Raw genomic sequence first — 25500 nt, forward strand, 5'->3', positions numbered from 1 at the left:
GTTTCAGTGACAAGGGCTCTCTTCTTGGGTTAATATCTCAGGGAAACATTCCCAAATCACACTCGTACCCACAAAAACTGTTTCTTATCTTCAAAAGTTTTTCTCAGACAAGATAATTGGTTGTCGTATATAGTCAGGATTGTTGTATATTGAGGTCAATGCAGTTTTAAGGAAAGGCAGTTACTAAAAGCAAATGCATTAAATGGTTGTTTTTTTTTTCTTTGAAAGAAAAAGAAAAACTATCAAATTGGGTTTTGTTCAATAACACCTGCAGCCTGCTGATTTGTTTTAATTGAAGTTTTTAAATGGGGGCACCATTTGAAAAAAGGCTGGATTTAGAACTGTGCTTCTGGTCAACTTCTGAGAAAGTTTAGCTGCTAAATGCTCCTTTGCCTGCATGTTGCTGCCAGTCTGCAGGGGGTGCAACATCGAAGTTATCAATGCATCTAGTGTGGTCCTGAAAAACAGAACAACGAGCTGCAGTACGCACTAAATGACACACAAAGTACTTTAGAGAAGAAAATTGCAGAGTCAGGTTGAAAATGAGTTTATTGTTTCAATCAATTGTCAACATTGCTGCAGCTTTACGGAATAAAAGGATTCTAATTTTAACGTTAAGTTTTTATTTGGGCATTTAAAACTTTATAGTGCTTTTCAAAACCAGTGCTTTTAAAAAATAATAAAAAGCATAAGCTAAGGACAAAACAAATTATGATATAACACTGTGATGAATAAAAATGAAAACTAGTTAAAGACCAAAATGGGCCAACGAAGAATCAATAATATGTCTTTGATAATAAATAGATCTTGAGATGAGATTTTACTTTACTTTTTTAATTTTTTTTATTTTGTCATATATTAATATTTAAAAATGTTTTAATGTTGTGATATTAATTTCTGTCTGACTTGTAGACAGGCTACAGAAGTTATTACATCTTTGAGGTCAAAGAAGTGCTTTTCACACAGCCTCCCTCATCAGAAGCAATAGTCGCAGCTTTACAAGACCACATTTTAACTCTCCTACGGCAATGATGTGATGAGCTCTGTAACGGTTTTATCCATCCATGCTGGATCCTTCAGGAATACAGTCATTACCACCTCAAGGCCCTGTGACTCAGTTTGGCTTCATTCATATTAATGAAGCTCTGCTAAATTACCTGCGAGTGTGTCGCTGTGTTACCGCATGTGTGTATCGGTCTTTGCTGCACACAGACCTCTCAGATCAGTGTGCCCTCGAGCTCTTTGTCTCTGGATGTGGGGACGAGTCATTATAGGCACACCAGGCACAGTCAGTGAGAGTCACGGTGCCCACACAAACACACACACACACACACTTTGTGTGAGTTGAATTAGTGCATTGGGATGAGCTTAGTTTGAAAAGGAAAAAAGCAGCTCAACAACTGTAAAGCCCTTGTGCTGCTTTTATTCAGCCATGAACAAGATGAATTGTAGATTATTAGCAATTTTCCTCTTAACTGGGGTTATTCTCATAGTCAACAAAACATATTGAAGAGACTTTACAAAGCATCTCTTAAGGCTCGTAAGAAATGTGTGATGGGAACAGTCGGGATGTAAATGGCTGACAATGTTTAAACTCTGTTATTACAAAAGGTAGGGGTGAGTGATGTTGTAAAAAAAAGTTAGGGAAATCATTTACTCCCTGGACTAATGTCTAAACATCATCTTTTGGCAGATGAACCATCACTTCGGGCACAGAGCAAACTCAATCTCTGCTGCTGCACACATCCTGAGAGCAGGTGAGCAGTATTTGATTAAGAGATCATCCAGGCACCTGTGTGAATACAAATGTGCAACTAAGAGACATCCGCCATGACCGTGGTCGCAGATTCAATCTACACCGTGTTCTCTTGCCCTATAAATCTCGTGGGGAAGGCTTGAATAATCTCCGATCTTGGCTGAAGGACACGGGCGGCTTCCTGTTTTTCTATTACACCTGAGAGTGTGTTTCGTCAAGCAGAGAAGGGTGAGTGGCAGGTTGGGAAAGCAGACATGAATTAATTTGTGTCTGGGTTTATGCATTAGTGTGTATGTCAGAATAATGAACTGGGGTTCTCATGATTGTTCTCATTAGTGCGAATGCAGTTGTCAGAGCTCCAAATTAACCCATTGTACAAACATTTCTACTTCTTGATTGTCTTACCATTGTGGGTAAATAAAGATTTCATGAGAAAACAGCTGCCTTCTGGACAGATTTAGTAGTTAACATAATAATTCAACATGAGCACCAAACCTGAGCGGTGCAGACCTGTACTGGGCTGGTTGAGCCTGGCTATTTCTGCAATCATTTTTGTAGCATTGTGAAACGCACGAACCAAACCTCTCACCCATTGATTGGCAGCTGTGCAAAGCTAGGAAAGCAGCCAAGGTTTCTCTTTTAAAAATTTGTTACGCAACTATTTCTGTCACTTTTGTGTGCAACAACTGAGTGCAACACCACAGATTTCTCTCTGGAGACATTGTCTGAAAATATGTGCTATTATCTTTGTTTTTAAAACCATATCACATCTCCACCCTGTCTATGACAGCCACCTTTTTACTCCATCTTCTAGTGTAGCTGTTTAGAGGAGCTATAGCCACATCAAAGTATATCAAAACTTCAGACACACAAACCAGCCCTATGGCTTCTTAAAACCAGTTCATGGCCTCTCCATTGTCTCAGATCAGATGAACATGAACTTGCTTCTTTTCAAACTACATTCTGGGGCATGCAAACACAGACTCATTGTACATATGAAAAAAAATTGCTAATAAAAAGCAAGCGAATAAAAGCGAATATCACCAAGGATGACATGCGTAAGGTGGGAAAACAAAAAAATCCAATGTACTTGTACATGCTGTACAGACAACACAAACTCAACTTTTATCCTGAATGTGGTTCAAGGAGCTTGCGCAGATGCTTGCAGGCTTGGGCAGGTGACCAAAGTTGCAGACCCATACAAACACATGTAGAAAGCATGAAATGCACCACTGCATATCTCTGCTGAGACAGCTTCTCCGGAAGAATGAAAATCACATGACACCATCCTCAATGCAAAAAAACAAAGTTAAGACTGACCAGACATTACACACCAGTGTCTTATCATAGCCTAGTTCTAAATTATTGTGCAAATGCAATGAGTCCACACAACAGTACAAAACGGAGCTCTTAAATGTCACTGACGTGTATTCAAATTACTCTGTCAACTCCCTGTGAGCTACATGCCCTGATCCTCAGTCCATTAAGTCCTGGCTGATTCCAATCAGGATGAGAACCTGAAGGCTTAACAGTTTTTGTTATGGTTGGGAGGGGACACGTGGATTAATCACTAGACGACATGCCCTTCTTTAATGAATTCCTTGTACTTGGCTCTTTCGTTCCTCTTCAGAAAAATGGCTACTTGGCAGTGCATAAATTCTGGCAGCTTGTCCCTAACCTCCTGAGCATCTTATAAAATTATTTTCACCAGACCTGCTAAGCACTGGTCCATTAACGAGAGCGTGATGTGGGGTTGCTAAATGTATGGCTTGGCTGGAGCCCACATTTTGCACTGGGAATACAACTAATACCGTGGATACAGTAGATGTTCTTATATCCAAAGACACAGCCCAGCAGTACAGAAAGCAAAATTGTCGTAACACTGCGGTACACACTACCATGGCTGCGTGTTTTTGTTTTAAATCACAGTGAGTGAGTAGTGGCCTGCGGATAATTTAGTCTTTCATCTCTCCTGAGTTGTTATGCACTTTTACTCCTTTTCCATTATGGCATCTTTTCTTATGATGTAACTTTGTGGCTCTTAAATGCAACGCTTTGAAACATTTTAACCGGAGCCGGTCCATCACCTCCACCTAAGCGCACGCTTGTTAATCTGTGCAAACAGCTGGAAAACAAAAGGCAGCTGCCACCTGCTTGAAACTACTTGTACATCTCCTCTGAAGCTGGAAACACTGAGCTACATAATATGTGAGGAGTTAGAAGTGGAAGACATCATCTAACACTGGACTGCATTATTATTATTATTATTATTATTATTATTATTATTATTATTATATATATGCTGCTAAGGCCAATGGCAGCTGCGCTGGGAAATTCACTTCTAAATATTTCTGATTTGATTTTTGATACTTACCAAGCAGAAATTTTAAGTGTGTTTTATTTATTGTAATGTAATAAATAAATGTAATAATAAATAGTATCACAGCGATGTTACACATTCATGCATCAAGACTTTTTATTTAATAATACAGTGTTTCTTATTCCATAACAGGTTATGCAGCATGATGAGTACTTTTAAGTTTGGCACATTAAGTATCTTCTTTCTTTATATAACTCATGTACTTCAAGGTCAGAGTATTTCTGACCTGTAGTATTTTACTTCAGTAAATGATCTGAGTACTTCTTCCTCAACATCATATGAAGCTGGGAGATGTGCAAACATTTTAAGTGCTCACAAGCCAAAAGGTTTGGGAATCACTGGTCTGAGTAACTTTGCAAGAAATGAGGCCAAATATTCTATGATTCATCTCAATTGTGAGTGTTTTGCTGCAATTTTGGAAATTATCCAATTTTTGGCAGACAAAACAATAATTAGAACAGATTAGTAAATATGTCTATTTTGACAACCCAGATTAGAAAAAGCACAGGTGTATTTCTTTAGTTTTCAGGGTCCTGCTATTGTTCACGCTGTCACACTGCAAGGACACCTGAACAGAATGGAGCCACTGTTAATGTTAGCAACACCTGTTCCGTTCCAGCTACAAGAAGTCAAAATATATGCTGAGAAAATAACTCCTAATCAAAATCAGCTGCAGGACTAATTCAATTTATTTAAATAAATATGCAAAACATGCTCTCATTATAAATAATTTACTTTGATCACGAATCACCTACAGATGATGATATATGAGATTTGTATGAATTATTAATTCACTTACAAATGCTAACCATGCCATAAAGAATCTCTACCCCAGATGTCGACATCACATGCACACAGGTGCACACGCACCTGGAGCAGCCACGTGCAACCAAACACTGAACAATCAAGTGGGAAAGACAGTAGCCTGCTGCTCACAGCCACCTCTGCGGTTACTCTAATTTTTCATCTGCGCTCATCAGATAGATAAAAATAAATATCATGCCCTTTAGGCAGCAGTCTCCTTTCCATGATCAGGTCACTGGTAAATATTTCGACTACACAATTGCTCTATGTATCATCATTGGCAAATTCATTTTTTTTTTGTATAATTTCTAGGGTGGCAACTAAGAACTAGTCTATTTTCATTAAGAATCCTTTAATTGTTAACAGAAAATTGTGAAATGTCTTCATTATAATTTACCACACCTGAAGTGTCCAAATGTTTTATCTATCAAATGTTAAATTTTCGGCCATGTATAATAAAAAGAAATGCATCAAACCATTGCATTAGAGAAGCTTTTCTTTCTTAAAAATGACTAAAACAAACAATTATCAAAATAGCTTCATTCTCTGGCATGGACTAATTGATGAATCGTTGCAGCTGTTTATTGTGCAGTTATCTGCATATCTAATATCGGTCATGCGAAATAGGGTAGAAACTCCCAGGTGAAAGTTCATAATGCACCTTTGGGTTGAATGAGGAATCACTGCTCTTAGAAATTAAACATTTAAATGCAAACACAAACCAGCAGAAAAGGAAACCGTGCAGAGACACAGCAGATCACCGATACTGCAAAGTGACCTGCTATGTTTTAAGTTTGAAGCTTCTCAGGAAGATCTCCATCTTAGGACAATACAGCCATCCAAATAAAATCGAGTCATACTGACCAGGACAACTAACCAATTAATCAACTTATAATCATTCACCCAACCTCACACACTTGGTTTCCTCTTGACCTGCACGCAATTCAAAGCAGGATGTGAAAAAAAAAATCTTAAACACTAGGCTCAGAGATACTCATACTCACATCTCTGGATGCGACGGGTGCCTTTGTACATGGTCATGCCAAGCGCGAAATGACTGGAGATGCTCTGCTGTATTGCTCTCCCTCCGGTCTCTGTGTATTTCTGTCTTTCTCGTTCTCGCTCCCCACAGATAGGCGGACTGTCGGCGCACTCGCTTCCAGCTCCAGACTCACAAGCCGAGCTACCTCAGACCAAACCATTTGTCAAACTATTCCAGGGGGATCTCTCGGCTCAGATTCCCCCACTCAGTAGCAAAGAACTCTGCATTTTTTTTTTTTTTTTTGCCCCATACTTAAAGGATTATGTTTATTTCTGGGTGGCAGAAAGACATTTACAACCACAAAGAGTGTTTCCCCTCAAAAATGCATGTTTTGTTTGTAAAAGTGAAGAAAGAAGAATTTTAAAAATTAAAACATGAGGATAGTACCTGTTACAAGCAGTACACAGGGCCGTAGCTGCTATTCTTTGTGCCCATGTCCCCCCACCCACTCCTCTCAGACATTTTAGGCAGAAAGAAAGTCAGTTTAGTTCTTTTTTTTTTGTTTTTGTTTTTTTGCATTTGTTTAGTCACCTGCTCATTTACTTTTAACTGACAACAGTTAATTTAATTTTGTTTTAAGAAAAAAATTTTTTTACATTGCAGATTAGCCTATAGGTACAAACTCAAAGCTACAATATACAAAATTTAGAAATCATGCAAGCCGTGGCATGACACTTGAAATCAATCCCCCCATGGGCATTGATAACTTATGCTGTGTCACAGCAGTGGCGTATAGATACGTGCATTTCACTACAGTACCTTCTCTGACTGCTCGGATGTTTAGAAAAATCTTTTGAAGTGAATATCTGACATGGCATTAGTTCTTTTTTCTTTGCTGCGGCATGTGCATTAAAAAAGTAAAAAAAAAAATACTATACACAATGCACTATAAACAATATATTTACATTTTAGAATGTTTTGCGTACAATAATATTCAGCCAGACACATGTTGGTATTACAGTCATTTACAGTGACCGTGATTTACTGTTCACTTTAATTACTGATGTTTTCACTAATTGTTTCCAAAGGAACTATTAACATTCTTTCCTTTTTTTGCTGACCTGCCATGAATGCAGCATCTGCCACTAAGAAAAAAAACTGTACAGAAAAACAAAACAAAGAGCTGAAAGACACTAAACAACTGAGAATAATTCTCTGGTAGGCTCAGGACTACATGTGACCCATTTCGCATATAAATTGTACCCAATGTTAGCATGAAGATATTGAGTGGTGCAGCCTTAAACAAAACAGGGTTTCAGTCAGACAATCTCAAAGAGGTATTTAATCAGGGAACAGGGCTGCAAATGTGCCGCATGTATTGTCATTGTAACTGTTTAATGAGCAATGAATGTCTTTCATTAAAATGAAATGATGCTTTTCTCAATTCAGCTTTACTGACACGGTAATTTGATCAGTGCAAGCAGAGTCAAATGTATAAATGAATAAACAGGAAAAGTAGGGATTCGTGGTGCATGGAATAAAATAAATACTTTCTGATAACACATAATTAAAGAGAGAAATGCACAGACGACGTGAAATTCGTGAAATGAGAGAAAAAGATTCTCTCTGTTAAATGCAGTCTCTCACACAGTTTTAGTGCAATTCAACACGTATTTGCAGCAAACTAACAAAAAAGAAAGAAAAAACTAATCAGGAGAGCCAGGATATTTCATTTTATATGTTTATCTTGCAAAATACATCCGCCTTTTAGACCTGCATAACTTGCACATTGCACTTTCATCCACTGTAAGGAAAGTCAGCTCCCTAGTGCCTGTGCCTCCATTCATCTTTCTGTTTTTATAAATTAATTTAAAGTGGACAGGCAGTGGACTTAGAGGACAGATTAAAAAAGCTAAGTGCCCAGGGGGGAAAGCAGCATACCGATTCCCCAGCTGTTGCAGCATTTGGGCTTTGGTGTTGCTGAAGCCTTGTAATTGTAATATCTAATTACTCTGACACGAGGTTTCCAGCTGCCTAACACACAGTCTGACGTCTTATTATTTCTCCAGCTCCCTTTGTTCTCAGTAAGAAAAGACAACAATATAAAAGCTTATGAAAGACAGGGGCTGAGTGTTGAGGATTCACAACTTCAAGGCAAGTCACTGGAAATTAAACATAAACTATTGTCTACTTTGATATCTTTAGAGAAATATTCAAAAGACACCTCTAATTATTTGACACAGCTGTACCTCTTTGTACGGCGCAGACCACAGGTCATCAATTTCCATGTTTTCGTTTAAAACCCCAACTGAAATATGGAAAATATAACTATTTATTGCATTAAAGGGAACAGAAATTGAAAACTGTTGTCATCTTCCTGACTTCTAATCTCTTAGCACCATCTAGTGCTCATGCACATAGAAGATTCATAAATGCCTGAGCGAAGACGTCAAAAAAAACAAAACAAAACAAAACAAAAAAAAAACAGTGTAGTGGAGGAAACTCCAGTTGAAGCTGTGGGCTAAACCTGGTAACATTTAGATGAAGAATTAGGGTTTAATATCAATTTAATACTTATTGCATTAGAATGAGCTTATATGTTTATTGACCTTAATCCTTAGAGAGTGTTTTATTTAAACAAATTTAAACCTGCCTTCAAGAAACTTTTGCATGTGATGCTTTTGGTTTTATTTTTGATTTGTCCACAAATGTTTTTAAATGCTAAGCATATTGTTCTTACAAATTATCAGAGAATATATCTGGTTCTACATGTCAAAAATCGTGCATGACGACAGTCACCTGCAGTATGCAATTTAACCACAGAGAGGCGCTCAAAGACCAAACCAGGCAGCAGTAGCCACACATGGTGTCACACATGACAGCTGCTACACAGTGTAAACTGAAGATGATGGGAGAGCAGATATGATCAAATGAAGCACTCATTTAATAAAATGTAACCTTAAAATAGTAATACATCTATGTCCAGGCAGAAATTATAGAGAGAAAATGTAGACAGGTAAGCAAAATGAAACCCAGCCGATGTCCAGTTGCTGCCGTCTCACACTGACCACCACTGGGACTGAATGTCTCTTGTATTTGCATGAAATACATAAAGTCATTTTGACAGCAATCCAGTCATGTCCAAAACAATTAACTGAGCAGAGCAATTGCTGCAGCACCAGTGTCTTGTGACTGCTAAATGACTCAAGCGCGGGGCGTTTGTGGTAACTTGAGCTGTGCTCTAAGGACATTTCAGGTTTGAATCTGACCTCATGACCCCTCCTGTCACATTTTAATCCTTTACACAACCGTCCCAGATGTCTGATCTTCACTGGTGTAATTTTATAAAAGGACAATGCAGGCAAGAAGATATTAAGGATTCATATCTCATGCAGACGGCTCACACCTCTAGTGATATAGTCCCAGAGCCTAATCAAATACAAGACTCATGTATAAAAGAAGATGTTATGGGTTAAATTTCACAGGGGCAGGAGAATAAAAGCAAAGAAGATGATTTCCAGTGCAGAGGGAGGCATTATTATAGGCACCTGCTGTATATCTCTGACATTTATGATTTTTTGAATTTATTCTGTGTGAGTGCGTGTCCACAGACAGTCACAGAGGAGAACTGCAATATGTCACACTATGCAAAGCAATATCATACTTTGGCTACTGTATGAATTTGCGCTTCATGTGATTTTAGCTCTCTCTCCTTTTGTTCAGGACACATTCACTTTCAGCCAGATGCCCTTAAAAACTTCCTCCCTCTTTGCAAACACAACTGTGTAGCTGTTGCGCTCCTCTGGAAAATATAATGACAGGAGCTTCTCTAAATAGATGCAGAGGTGCAAACAGGAGGAAACATACAGGACATATGACTCTGTGTTGACAGAAACTTGAATATTTTTGTGGTTATGGCAGCATGAAACGTATTTTTTAATAAATAGGATTCATTTTTCTTTTCAGCAGTTACATCTTGTGAATAAACACCCTCAACAATGTACAGGTTAATCTTAATTTCTGGTCAACGCGTGGTCAAACATCTAACAACCCAAACTGAACCTTGTGACAAATACAGGAAGGCATTCTTGCCAATTTTAAGACAAGAAGATTGATACCACTCTTCTTTCTGTATGTTAGGAGCTAGAACACGCAGCCAATTAGCTGAGAGAGCAGTGGGATACAGGCAGCCTGGCTCTCTCTCCAGACTCTAAAATAAGCCTGCAAGAACCTTTACAGCTCACAAATTAACATGTTGTATCTTGTTCACCTACTCTGAAAGAGAAAAGCTGAAACAAGCTGTGGGGTTCTGTGCCATAGCTGAACACTATTAGCCAGAAAATACCTGTTTTTTTATGCATAGTTAATCAAGTCACATCTTGGCAAAGATAGTCTACGGACACAACAGTGGTATAAATTTTCCAATGTAACTCCTTGTAGAGATGCTAGTTATTTCTTTATAAGTAACAAATATATACATATGGTTGGAACATGTAAAGATTTCTACATGTGCAATAATGTGGAATAAATCCACTTAGGGAACAGGAAATTTTTGTCACCAGAGATGAATCATTGAGCCAGGAGCACAGTTCGTAGACTGTGACAGATGTTTACAACAACCAGTTTATTAAAAAGTAAGAACAATGATGCGACTGTGAGCCTTCTTTTTTTTTTTTTAATATATATCTGTAAGCTTGAGTGAGCTGCTTATTTTCTTTGCCACTGTGTTGCCAGGCTCCCAGCTCTCAGCAATTAACTCTGTGAGTACAACAGCATTATGCCCAACCACTCTGCCCACGCTACTAGAATAACCCCAGTTGGCCCAGGCCACTGACATGGGTGAGTCCAAGGTTGCAGGGTGTCAGTCAAAAAGTTCTACAAAAATACTATAATGGTTCTGGAGTCATGTAATTATGCAGAATATCAGCATGAAGACAAATTAGCCTCACAGGTTTATCACTGCCATATGTAATTTCGCAGCCAAAATGCATGAAACTGGGCAAACGCAGGGTGGAATTACAGATGTGACCCTGCAGCGCTCTTATTCATATTTAATGACAGAGCGGGGCTTGGGGAGGACTTTTATTTTCCGTGGAGGAGGCTGTGAACTAATCAATAAGTAATATAAGGAAGATTTACAGGGAGCCCACGAGGCCTGAGCTTTGAATGCTTCCTCCTTGTTGCAATGTGTCTGTCGTCCCACTTTCTCGTCATCTTTTCAGTCTCATCTTTATCCCCAAGCCTCACGTACCAGCAGCCGCCTCATGGTATTTCACTCATCAAAAAGGAATCTCTATCTTTGCATCTTCACGGTGGCTACACCGCTCCATTTCTGAAATATTTTAAAAGATTTTATTGATCTAATTTAAGATTGCTAAAAAAAAATGTCTCAAGACCTTTGACCGTACACTGTATGAGCCAGATGGTACCATTAGGTCTTTAGACAGTTTTATTATAAAGATAGGATTTTATCATCCTATAGGAGTTTGAAATAACATGTTGAAAGTTCTCAGACTGACATAATTTGTATTATATTTCCAATCGTGAAGCTCATTTTAGTTGTTTTTATGAAATTATCTTTTATTATTGTTATTGACCCTTGTTTTATGACTCTCGTCTTGCTTTTAAGTGTATTTCTTCTTTTGTTTTTATTACTTTTGCAGCAAATGTGATCTGTCATATAAAGTGCTTTTTTTTGGTCTTAGTACATTTACTTGCAACAGAGTTTTTCTACGCTATAGATGTAAAACATTTAAACTTACTTAAGAAGAAGATCTTCTCCCACCACTGGGAGTCAGAATATGATGGACATTCAAATACCTAGTGACTGTCCGGCGATGACCCTGGCGTTCTCGCCAGCCACAGCTGCTCTAGCGTTCCTCTCGCTGGCGTACTGGACGAAAGCATAGCCTTTGTGCACTGAACAGCCCACAATCTTCCCATATTTGGCGAAGATGGCCTCGATGTCTGCCTTGGTTACCACGGCCGTGTTGAGGTTACCAATGAAGACGCGAGAGTTGAGGGATCGGGGGTCATTCTTGTTGGTCACGTTGCTGGTCTGGGTCTTCCCAGTCATGTCAGTGGTCCTGCGGCTGTATCTGCTGGAAGACACAGTTGCACACTGCTAAGAAAAGCCAGTGGAGGTTACACACAGAAAACCAAACACCGAGCACCAGTCGGATGGAAACACTCGTCTGAGCTGAAACTATGTCGTAGATAATTACAACTGAGAAAATTACACCTAAATCCCACCGAATGGTAAGAAAATGTTTTATTTTCCAAAAAGCATTTTGAAGATACAAGATCTGCATTATTTAATGCATTTTTTGAGATTTAACAACTATAACAAAACACTGAAAGCAAACATTTTGGTTAATTATTTAAAGCTATCACTATTTAGATTAATTGATTGATTGAATCAGAAATCTGTTGATCGAAAAATATAAAGTCTCCATCATAGTTAACTTTAATGCGACTATTGGTTATTTTCTCCTTGAAACAATTATCAGTTTATAAAAAAACAGAAAAAAGTCAAGAATGTGCCTTCAGTCTAACCAGATGTCTTCAGATGTCCTGTTTTGTCTGACTCCAAAGATATTTAGCTAACCAAAAACTAAGTCCATCCATCCATCTTAACCGCTTATCCCATTAATGTAGGTGTAGCAGGGGTGTTGGAGCCAATCCCATATGTCACTGGATGATCGGCAGGAGACCCCCTAGACAGTCTGCCAGTGTATGTCAGGGCTGACACAGAGAGTCTGTGTGATTCCCATTCACGGTGAGAGGAGACCCACACAAAGGCCAGCCAAGATTCAAAGTGGTGACCTTTTAGCTTTGAGGCAGCAGCATTGACCCTTTCACTATGATGCCGCATAAATTGGCAGAAAATCTATACAGTGGGGAAGCTGACACTAGTGAATTCTTGGACTTGTTTCTTAAAGACTTCATCTTGCTGTTGAGGGCTGTGGGATACTGGGACTCCATCCCAGCTTAATAACAATTAATCGATAACTAAATTGTTGCCAATAATAGACTTTTGACTCATTGATTAATCAATTCATTGTTGCAGCTCTACTTCAAATTGCTGTATTGACCCCAACCACAGACCTAAAATAAAAATTTGGGTTTTATTATTATAGAAGTGAAAAAAGTAATATATTCACATTTAAGAAGAGAACACAAATAAACTTTTGACTATGATTATTAAACAAAGATGGCTAAACTAATTGTCCCGGGTCTGGAGCCAGTACACCGACTGCAGCTGTAGTTAACCTTCTTTACCTGAGCGCACAAGTCTGAGTCTACGTGCACTGAGGTCGAGGTATCATGGAGGCTGAGGCTGATTTCTGTCAGCAAAAGGTGAGAGGAGGAATCTGACAAGGTGGCAGTGATTCAGACGTGTGAATCTGACGAGTCTCACAATATACGGACTGTGTTCCCACGTTTGAAAATAGCACGTCACACTGAAGCCACAGAGATCCTCACTCACACTTTTACCTCTCTGTGTGCAGGGCCTTTACATGGGGATCTAGATACTTCCAGGTACAGTAAGTAACCACCGGTGGACACTAGAGAAACTAGGTACATTTAATTAAAATCTAACACTACCACTATCTACTGTATGACAACTAATTTCTTAGGTGAACATTTGCCATGGTTTCATTTAAATGAACTTTTACAAAGCAAATAGTTAAAATTATGACATATTTTACAAAGCTTTTACTCACCAACACAGTGGTTCCCCTCTGTAAGGAACCACTCGACTAAACTGACTGAATATAAAGTAGGTAAAGCTAATTTCAGCTGTGTAATCAGTAAAATACTGCTCATACGGTAAAGTATGAGGATTAATAATATAACGGCTTATAATATGAGGACAATGTACGGCCAAACAAATGGCAACAAGTATATCCAATATCCAATATCCAACAAGTTTACTTTTGTTACATTAATTATATGTTTATTTTTGTTGTACTGCACAAAACAGAACTCGAACTTGTAAATAAATATTAAATTTTTCTAATGATACTATTATTTAGGTAAATGTATATGGAATAATCACTAAATAATGACAGCTTTATTATGTTTACATTTAACCCAGGTCAAGAGAAAAAAAACAAGGATTTAACTGGGCACATCACATCCCTTTGACAGTAAGTGTAAAGATGACAAATCATCTCAAATTAACCCTGAAACAATTTTTCTGTAAACATCATAAGTTCTTTATGAACATTTTACACAATGTTCAGCCTGCGCTGATTGTTCCCATAATGCTGTCGGATCTGGAAGTGTCACCACAGCTGGACAGCTGAACTTGATACAAACACTCCAACAATGAAGCAAGGAAGTTAGCTCATAGGTTGTTTCTTCTTGGTTGGTTTGTGTGTTTGCAGTAACAAAGCTGTTTAACCCAAATTCCACAAACTGTGTAATTATTACACGGGAAAATCTTTTGATGCTGTAAGAGCAGAAGATGCTTACAGATTTAAGACAGGAAGTAGTTTCTGTCTGTCTGTCCATCCCATTCTTGTGAATGAAATGTCAGAGGAATTTCTCCAGGCAATTTCTTCTACATTTGGCACAAGTGTCCACAAGGATGAACTGAATAGACATGACAGGCAAAGGCCAAAGGTCAAAGATGATCAAAAACTAAGAATAATTCCATGCTTATCTTTTAATTTTTAAAAATCATATTCTGTTCTATTCCCGATTCTACTTATGAACATATGTTAATCTAAATTGTTTTATGGCTCCAGTGCAAACCTACACACCCCTGAATAGAAGCAAGTAAGCATAGAATGGGACAGAAATATATATGTTGCTCTGTGTCTCTACATTTCCCCCTTGGAGACTGAGGGGCAGACATGCAGTAGATCTCCTCCTTGGCATACTTCACATTACAATTTTCCCCATCCTACCTTTTTTTTTTTTTTTTGCTCCCATCCTTTGCATCCACCCACACATAATCTATTCTAAATATCCTCTGCTGTGCTTAAAAAAAAAACTCCTTTTGCACGTCATAAAATGGAAGATAATTTAACGCTGCTGTGAGTCCCACAATATTACATTTTTGTCACTGAGATTTCAGGAGTTGATTAACTTAATTATTAACAGAGCAGGGGACTAAAGTTCTCACCAGTCAATCCAATCAAATCAAATTCCATTTGCTCCATCTCTCTACCTTTGAACAGCCTCGCTGCTGCGACACCAACCCACTAAGTGACTGATGAATGCAAAGTGCATTGAATGGCCTCTTTAGGGCAAATGCACAGAGGTGAGGCCTTTAAATGGTTGATTAGGAAAGCAAGGGGACATTTTAAAACAGATTGAATGTGAGGGAATGTGACTTCCCTAACTTGAGTTGAAATACAGTACTAAATGAAAGCGTTGGCCTTTGCTCATGGTAATAAAGACAGTTGTAAAGAGTTATTTCACATATATATTTGCTGTTTCATTTTGTTAGAATTAAAGATGTGTGACCCACACAAATCGAAATTTTATGAACCTTAGTTTCTCTACTTCTGCATAACCACGACCAAAAAGTAGAACTAACTCAATTAAAAAAACACAGCTGCACTTATTGTAATAGATGCACTGTTTTCTTTATTTAATAAAAAGATCCAATTTGTGGGTGGCAGATGATGTGAACCTTGAGGATTATTAACTCATTAGAAGGGAAAGTTAGAGTCATCAGACATGAGTGTAGGGGGCCAATTATTCTTCACTGTCAAATTCTGATGTGGAGAATAAAGAATAAAAACAGGTGAGGTGATAGTAATGTTTAAATTATCTTTTGGTCTGGATCTGCTGAATATCGGAGCAGCAGTAGAAACCTGTTAAACGTCACTCAGCATGTTTGCATGCAAGACTAAGTCCATATCCAAATGTTCCACACAATTCAGTGTTTCTCAGAGAGCATGCACTGCTGTTTTCCTCCAGTTGAGCATCCCACACACATAAATTGGGATTAAAGAAACAAAAATGTATTTTGATCTACTTAAAAATAAAAATCCAGACGTAGTTGTATTGAGTTCAGTGCCCAGAACAAGGACATTTGAACCGGAGGTCCCAGAGATGGAATGTTCTCCTGCGTCAAAGCCACCTTTAAAAATGACAGCTCTTACACTCCGGGCCAGTGTGTGTCATGTAAAGCACAAGGGAGTTGTAATAACAAGAGCTGGCCACTATGGCAGCATTGTATCACAGGCCAGTGCTGTTGTTAGAAACTCACAAAGCTGCTAGCATGGCTGCAAACTTTATTTCTCAATAAAGTCCAAAATATGATAAACACAGACTCAGGCTCAGTGGTCCCTCAGTGTTAAAGGTAAAATAAAATAAAATCAAATCAGTTATTTTTGATATGCACAACCATCTGCAAAGCCTGAAAGCACATTATCAGAACAAAGAACAGCAGCTGTGGACCAGAAAGGAACTCTGAATTACTTCCTGAATGTTTGGGAGTGTTTTTCTGAATTTCAAGCCCGATGCAAACTTGCTTATGGATACACGACATTAGCTCAACTAATGGTTTGTAGTTTTCTACAAAAGTGTGTAAACTTGTCAAACTTCTATCAGCGCTGACAGCACTGGATGGTCCCTGAACAAGCACTGAGCGGAATGGTGCTCTAAATAACTGCAGGCTGCATGTGGTGCAGAAGCACAACAGCAGGAAACATAAGGCCTGTGAGGTAGAGGCACTCAAAAAAATTCGGTATCTATGGCTCCACAATTATTACCTCAGAGTGTCATCCTAAAGATGCTTGAGCTTCTTTTTGTCCCTCAATTATACATTAAAAAAAACGATCACAGGAAAAAAAAGAGTTTATATTATTCCTTTTTGCTCATTCAAAATGAAAAAAAAGAGACTTCAAAGATAATTCTTCTACAATATTCATGAGTTTCTAAGACCCTCAAAGCCTTTTAAGAAGAAGCATGTGGCATATCTGCTGGCAAAGGCTAGTGGAAACATCCCAGGCCAAAAAACACACTGAATTCAAAGCAGCCTGACAGGCAAGTCAGGAAGGGGGAGATGGGTTTGGATTCATCTGGGCTCGCTTAACGCTCCAGCAATTAATGCTAAATAACATCTTCATGCATCAGTGAAGCTGTGGACAGATTACAACTCATCTCTTCCATGTTTTTCCACGCAAAGAAGTTTTTTTTTTTTTTTGGTCTCCTAAAAGTCTCTGTTACAGTAGTGAAGTGAGTCCCTGACAGTGATGGTTTTTCTTTGGGGCTTTTACAGCATCCTCCTGCGTTGCCCAGGTTCCATGTGTAAGTATTTCATGGATCCTCTTTGGTCCTTTCACACCAACTGTCAGCGGCTTCAGAGCCTGAATTCTCTGGAGATAAAGAAGCGCAGAGCTGGTGAAAGTAATCATTTTCACTTCCTCTCTCCCTGATCTCTCCTCACTGACTCGTGCTGCTGTCTGAGGAGAAAAAGATGAAACTCCTCATCTGATATGACAAATGCATATGCGATGCGAAGGATGCATTCAGGCCACACTCACTCAGTGTTGCATTGCAGCATTTTATCTTTAGCGATTTGACAGTGTACAACCGCAAGCATGTAACCTCAGCTGAGATTAATTTGTAGACATCTTCATAGTCTGTCTTCAGAGAGACATCGACACATGTCAGCTCCTGCCTTATCACACCCAGGAGAGAGACATTTTTCCAACTATGTCTCAACTTGCAGTGCCTCCATGGGAGAAAAATGCCTGCAAAAGATAATGAAATATTCGTCCGTAATAAGCCAAGAATTTCTTTTTGCCTTATTCCTTTGAATGACAGCCAAACACATTACTAGGGAATAAATGCGGACTAAAATGTAATTACATTTTTATACAGTCAAAAATTACAAACTATGCTGCAGTGGGTTATTTTTCCTCTCTCTGCTGTTTTGTGAGAACATATGCATCATAAAATACAAGGATTTATCATAATGTTGCAGTGGGAAACGCAAAAGCTGAAAATAGTGCTAAACATCCGTCAATGACAGAGCCACTGGGAGATTTTGAATCAAGCATAATGATTGTTGCTGACCGTAGTCCTACAATCCTCTAACTGTCAGTCACAGACAAAGAAACATCTTTACAAATGTAGAACTACCATCAAGACAAAATTATATCAGATATAAATGGCTCAAACAATTGTTATTCAGCAACAAAAGGAAGAATTGAATAGTTTTTCGATGAATAACATAAAGTGGTTGTGTAATATTTCGCTTTCTTACTTAGAGTCAGGAAAATGTATGTGACTCTCCTGGCTGTCTGATCAACATGAAGTTGGGGTGGTAGGGAACAGTAGGGAAACAGCTGATGTAAAGGAGCTCCGTCCAAAGGTCAAACATCAACTCTCTCACCTACCCTTTACAGCCTCCTCATTCATTAAGGTGCATTAGAGCCAAAGTGGTTTAAAGGGGTCAGAGCCAAGCTAACTGCGAAGTGTTTGCTTCTGCTTTCTGTCTTTATGCTCACAAATTATATTCATGTGCTCACATTCATATACAGTCATGAGCCACAGCGTCAGTACCAGTGGTCTTGATGCAATAGAGAACATGGGTCAGCATGGTCGCTCTAAGCCCTCTGCAGCTGCACAGCACAATATGATACATTGTGTGCAACATAATATTTTTAGTATTAAATCACAAGTTGGTGGCGATGTTTTGGCTAATCTATCATACGATCTATAAATATGATTTTCTGGGTATTTTTGCTGTTAAAAATGCAGCTAAAAACACCCACAATAGCAACTTTTAACAGGCTACTGAGAGATTTTATAGTAATTATAGTGACCGCAAGGGTTACAGTTTTGTAAGTGTCACTCAAAGGCAACGAAAGAAATGTCGTTAAATGTAGATGTCCCAAACAAACACAAAATAATGAACTTAACCAAAAACTGATTAAATTAAAACTGAAGATTCCAATGGGAGAGTCACATTGCATTGTGTCTAAATTATATGTAATCACAAGACATAATGAGTTTTACTTAAAATCAACTATTGAAAAGAGGAATGTACAGACTATACAGAGTTAACAAAAGGTGGTTGCGTGATAATCATAATAATAATGCTGTGCAGGCACCAATGTCCTTTTTAATAGCACTTTGTCGCCCTCGTTCATTTTTCCCTGTTCCCTTGTAGCCATAAATTACTCAGCTAATGCCCCAACAGCAGCAGCTATTGCTGAATCATTCAAAGACCTCAATTAGCAATTAAGGGCTTAATGAATAGAGGTCCTTGCTGGGCCATTCTGTTCCCAGCCCAGAGGAGCCTAGAGCAATCTAATCTCCCCTGCAAGACTTGTACAGTAAATACTGGCTAATGGTGCAGACAGGAGAGAGAACAGCCTGTTACTACTCACAACAATAAGCAACTTGCGGTTCAGTTTTGAGCCCTGTTTACTATGTACCTAGAATTTCTTTGAAACGGTTTTGCTGAGGATCTTAACAAGGAAGGATGGCTGTCAAGCACTATTCTTATTTTTCTGTCCATTCCTACACCCCATTACCTCCTGCATAATACCTGTCTTGAGTTTGAATTGAAGAAGGAGTGGGGAAAATGGCAACAAAAGGAGAGCGAGAGAGATAGAGAGGCGGGGTGGGGGTGGGGGTGGGGGGGATAAAAGGAGGTGAGATAGAAGGAGGGAAAGGGAAGTTCAAAAAAGGAAAGGGGGGGGAGGGGGATTTTCAACGCCAATCATCTTCAAGGAGCTTGGAACTGAGCCTCGGACCAGAATATCAAAGATGGAAAATACAGGCATACATCATGCGGTAGGTAGGTAGTGCAAGCTTATAAATTATTGCTGTGACTCTGTCCTTTTACATTACTATTCTATCAGCCTTTTATCATTTACATATTTCTCATAGCTTTAATGAACTGAAGTTTAGATGCTGTAAGACTACGCTTCCGTGTGTGAGAGCCCACAGCTACACAGAGCTCCTGTAAAAAAAAAAAATTCCAACTTCTATCAGCTTTATATCTCCTCTTCCCCTTGACTGTGCATTTATGGAGGCTTACTGTATTATGTTGACTGGGGGTAGAGCTGTACCATAATCTGATTTGATCAACCTATAGCCCCAACTGGTGATGACAGTAGGGAGATAACAGCAGAACGTGACCTATATGGTGAGATGGGATGGAGCCATATCTCCAAGGGACACTTTATCTTGCCTTGTATAATAATAACAGAGCTGATTATCTTTGAAATCAGGGTATTTCTGTGTGCTTTTATCACACAAACCTGATCTTTAAGGTCAGTGTGTATCGTTTGGACAACTTGGAGCTGCCTGCAATATCAGCTGTTATAAACCGTTTCAGAAGTGATGCACAGAGCAACTTTTTGGGTCACTTTGACACAAAAGACTCCTTCCATGATGCTTCACTGATTTCAGAGGGACCACATTCTTTTAAGGGAATCGGTTAACCCTCGTCTTTGCTTAAATAGCAGCCTTAACCAACTATTTTGCTTTTGAAAGTCTATTGCATCAGCATGTATGGTGCTGTTATAGTCTGAGGGCTCTTAAAAGCTACTTTATTTGGAGAGTCGCCCATTCTCAAGCATAAAGCCATGGATTACTCCTACATCACTATGTGTATTTGGAGGGAGAACCAGGACAAAAGACTCCACCTGCTGTTGTAGCAGGGGAATCCACAGCCCCGCTTGAGGGCATGTGAACATATGCCATGCTTTCCCATATCTCTTGGCACGGACATATTTCTCTATTTCCTTAATTCTCCTCTTGTGTAACTGCCAAATATAGCTTCCGCTCCAACAGGCTAAAGTAACTGGGTCACTAGAGCTGTGAGTAATTAGCTGATAACAAAATATGTTTCTGCTTTATGGCTCCAGAAGGATGTAAATTAGAGAGCACCAGTAAATTTAAGGTAACGATTTGAGCAGGATTTGATGACAGTGAGGGTGAAAGGTGAAAGGTGAAAAACAAACATGCAGAGGAGTATTCATGCTATTCTAATTTTTGATCAAAAACAAAGAAAAAAATGTGCATTAGGCTCTCCACTGTGAATACTAAAAACATGACTAAGTACTGATTATAATTTCATTTTAGGAACAATTTGCAATTTAGATGGCAAAATGAGCCCTGGTCTACCATTACACACTACAAACTGCTAATGTTTTCAGCTGATTATGTAGGCTAGTGGATAACAAGCAGCTTGGTAGGCACAGTGACAGCAGGGTGAATTCTGTGTCAAGAGCAGTAAACTAAATAATGCTCATTAGAGCAGGATAAGGTAAAGAAACATTAAGCAGCCGCTGGCTTTCTCTTTTGATGATCCTTGGGTTGGTTTATTTGTTCATAAGCATTTCGTAACACCTGAGAATTGAATGCCATATAATACAATATTCATGCAACAAATGCTGCATTTGTTGCATGAATAATACATAGTGTTTAATTTTTCTTTTGGAGCTATGACAGAGATGTTCATTTGTGGCCTCATATTTATTTTGGGTTGACAAAACATACCCATTGTATACTGTAAATCTCCATAGCTGTGGCTTTAAATGTATTAAATTAAAGGAAACAGCTGCTAATTCTGTTTAACACGATCGATTGTGGCCATGTTTATGAAGACCGGACAAACATATTATCCAGTCTAGTTTTTGGTTGAGCTAAGTGTCAGTGGTCTCTCCTCTGTCATAACCCCAGAGTTGGAAGATGAGCTCACCTTGAGCAAACCCTCAGATACGCCTCGCGACACAAGGAAAAACCAATGTAATATTGATGTAATATGGTATATGGTGTAACTAAGTTTGTGATTCTTCTCTGGCAAAGCAGCACAAATCCCTATTATATACTTGAAACCTTTACTTACAATATAATATAAGATATAATATATTATATAATGTTAAATATATTATATTGTCCCATTTTGGCTTAAAAAATATTACATTTTTACATTTCAAAAATATTTTTTGTGTCCCCTATAACATAACAAATTCCCATATTACTGGAATGAATGGTATGTTTGTAAACCTCATAATTCCATTTTGTGTCAGGATTCCGCTCTGTGAGGGGCCACAATTTGTTCCTGGTTTCGAAAAGATAAAATAATGTCCATTTGAAAATATATAAAAGCTTATTCTGAACAATTCTTTTTTTATTTCCCACCTAGGGTAAAATCAATTTTTTTTAGATTTTGAATGGGGAAAATCAATAACTTGACAATATAACACCAATGAATAAAACATTCATGCAATGAATGCTGAGTTTATAAAGCTCAGGGAGTTCTTTTTTAAATGTGTTTATGGCTAAGAAGGCCAGCCCGGTGGTGGAGTGGTTAGCACTGCAATCTCACATCTAGAAGGTCCCCAGTTTGACTCCACTTGCTGTGGCCTTTTCTGCTTGTTTTCCACATGCTTGTGTGGGTGGCTTTCCGCTTTCCTCCCACAGTCCAAAGGCATGCATGTTAGGTTAACTGGTCACTCCAAATTGCCTGTATGTATGAATGTGAGTGTGACTGGTTGCCTGTGTGTGTGTCTCTCTGTGTTGGCCCTGAAATAGACTGGGGACCTGTCCAGGGTGTACCCGGCCCCTCACCCTATGACAGCTGGGATAGGCTCCAGCCCTCTGGGACTCTGCACAGGGTAAGTGGCTAAGATAATGGAAGAATGTCTAAGAAGGCCACAGTTTTCTGTAATGGTGTTATAAAATATGGATCTATCTTCACAGCGTGGGCCATTTTAATCTAGGAACCTATTCTGAGAATCTATTAAGATTTTGTTCCTTATCTGGGGTGAAACCCCTTTAAAGGCTTTTGAACGGGGAGTACAGAGCTTGACATAGCATGTGCGGTGGAGAGGGCAGAGGTCAGTGAGTAGAGACACTCCAGACTTCCAGGCAAGATTCAGCTCGCTCCAGCTGCCAGAGTAATAAAGTGTTGGCAGCTGTCCATGGTGCTGAAATCAGCCACTATCGGAGAATAAAAGGAGCTGGCCATGGTGCTGAGACACTGATGCTCCTAGGCTAATGGCACGTCAACACTGGTGAGAGTCAGGTGCATGCACATACTGTACAGTGGCTGTTGTTTATCCAAACTGCTGCTTTCCTGTGGCTGAGAAGACCGAGTCTGTGTTGAAAAAAGTGTGTTGAATGCAGGCAAGGAACATGGCACACAGATCCAAGAACAGGAGATCTAATAGGGATCAGTGTGTACTGCCCGATGCATAATGTACCATAGAGCTATTCTATGTGCAGTGGATATTATACATGTGTATTTGAACATTGTCATTTGCTCCAGCAACATGGTCTTCCATGGGAGCATGCCATCATTTTCCTTTTTGATTGTCAGAGCTCTGCATCTGTTTTTTTTTTGGTTATCATTTACATGCATAAAAACAGACAGGACACCCCAATCTGTTCTTTGACCTATAGTCTGAAAGCTGAACCAGGTCTAGAATGATTTTCATCCGTGTATTGCAGAAGATGGACTCCTTGGTGTGTAGCAGCTCTGAGACAGCCCACATTGTACACCTGCTAAGAGTAAATGATTATCCCAACTCACAGGTGCAGAAACGTAAAGACAGACGTCCACTGGACACCGACAGATTACTGACCAGTCCAGTAATGCCTGGCTAAACTTTATTCCTTCCCTCGTCTCCCTGGGCTCATAGCGATTCAGTGCATGTGTAGGCTGGCTATTCCAGAGCCAGCCTCCCACTTCATCCCTAGTCAGAGATAAGTATTGTTTGCGTAGCAGCACATTTCATGCTCAGCTTCCCCCACCTGTTCCCTGACCTGCAGAGTCTGAAGGCTGGAAAATCTGTCAAATTCCTTCACCCATATCTTTCAAGAAAGACTGAAAGAATTTTTTGTCTTGGAGCTGAGAAAGTTTTGAAAGCTCCCTTCCAACAGAGTACAAAAACAAACTTTTGTGAAGGCTTTTAAAATAGGTCATTCAAAATTGGTAATGCCACATTTTGTCTGTTAATTGCATGAGTGTGTTTCTGAATTTGTCGCCCACAGGTTTGTGAGTGAGCTCTGGCTGCATGTCAAGGTCAAACTATTAATCAAATCTATCAGCCTGATTTGCATAATGAACCACTGCAGAATTTGCCTGGGCCTTAAAGACCCCACTCAAACCCCCTCCCTCGCCTCCTCTCTCCATTGACTCATTCAGCCAGTTTAAGTTTCCAAGCTTCTGTGTGATGTCTGACTTTGTCAGTCAGTTATCAATCCAAAATGCAATGAGGTTTGTCTGTGCAGAGGGAGCAGGGTGGGGGAGCACAGCTGTGGATGGTTCAGTTGGCAGGAATCCGTTGTTTTACACAGCAGTGATTTGCATTCATTGACTTGTTATAAATTTTTGAAGGACAAAAAGCCTCCATTCTGTGAGTTATCACATTCCTCCGAAGAACCACGGTTTGAGATTAAAATTGTGCCTTGAAGTGTTTCTTCAGAGTTTTCCAAACTGCTATCTAAAAATCTAAAGCAATTTTATTATTTAAAGCAAATTCAGCTGTTCGAGATCTTTAGTTCAAAAACTAACGATACAATTAAAAAGTTTGAACATCCCCGTTAAGGCTGCATAAAGAAATACAAAGAAAACACCGAAACAAACTCCAGCAAAGTTACATTTCTCACCTATAAGAAAAGCAAAATCCTGAAAGATGAAAATCAAAAGGGATATTTTTGCGCCCTCGGAGACGCACAGCCTCCAACCACAGAGAAACACTGCAAGATCAGAGAAAAGCAGCAAAAGCAGAATCACACCAAAACAAGCCATGATAACGGAAAAAAGCCAGAAAATAAGCAAAATGTGGGTATTATAACAATTGAGCTCCCGAGGAAGCTGCTTTGGGAAGAGGAAGAGAGAGAGAGGAGGAAAAAAAATATATCAAGAGCGTCCGCAAGCACGTAGGGCTTTTTCTCAGTGGATGTCGCCGGAGCACCAACACTCAGCATCCAAGATTTAAATTATTGCATGCAGAAAACCAGAAAACATTTCCCCATGTCGGAACAGCAAGACAAAGAAGGAAGAAAAAGAGGAGAAAAACGTGTTTAACAAAATGGCAGTGGAAAATGTACTCACCGAGCGGGAGTAAAAGGTTTCAATTAAAAAGAAATTGGGCGTATAACGGTGGAGGTTTGGAGGTATGCAGGCTTGTGTATACCGAGCCTCTGCGTCCCTTTTTGCGCTCTCTAATGCTGCCGGTGTCGGTTGAGTCACGTGACTCGGGATTGGCCAGAGTTTTTGAATCAGTCCGAGCTCTTCTCTGGTGGCTGTACACACGCGAAGGTATTCGGTGCTTTAATGGAGAGAAGCTTTTCGGGGTAATGTCATTGATTTTTCTGCCCCGAGCGATTCGAGTTTTTCAAAATATGGTCCGGGTACCAACAGAGGTCATCGATGGCGTCCCAGGAGGGTCCATGTGGGAAAGTAGAGCGTGTTTTTGCCTGGCGCCCTAGTGAATAAATGCATACGGTATTATTATATCTTTTTGATAAACATCACTGTTCACAAAGCTGGTGTCAGCTGTGGAGAATATACAACTGTGTTTGCAGACACCCCCTCAAATAACTTCTCCCCTATCAAAATGGATCTATAATTCGATTTGA

General features: G+C 39.3%; 1 protein-coding gene across 6 annotated transcripts in view; it reads right to left on the reverse strand.

Moving 5' to 3' along the window:
- Window positions 1-25226, reverse strand: part of LOC137098737 (RNA-binding Raly-like protein) — a 37354-nt gene extending 12128 nt beyond the window's left edge. The window contains exons 1-3 of one of the 6 annotated variants that reach the window (XM_067475278.1): window positions 24974-25222; window positions 24526-24615; window positions 11743-12020 (exon numbers count right to left, since the gene is read on the reverse strand). In XM_067475278.1, coding sequence (XP_067331379.1) covers window positions 11743-11998 — 256 coding nt within the window. In that variant the 5' untranslated portion in view covers window positions 11999-12020; window positions 24526-24615; window positions 24974-25222. Of the gene's footprint in view, window positions 1-5944; window positions 6129-11742; window positions 12024-24525; window positions 24616-24973 lie in introns of those variants that run through there. The other 5 variants (XM_067475277.1, XM_067475276.1, XM_067475275.1 and 2 more) reach the window with 5 other exon arrangements.
- Between the last annotated feature and the right edge of the window lie 274 nt (window positions 25227-25500).

The sequence above is a fragment of the Channa argus genome, chromosome 14 (genome assembly GCF_033026475.1).
Source record: "Channa argus isolate prfri chromosome 14, Channa argus male v1.0, whole genome shotgun sequence".
NCBI lineage: Eukaryota > Metazoa > Chordata > Actinopteri > Anabantiformes > Channidae > Channa > Channa argus.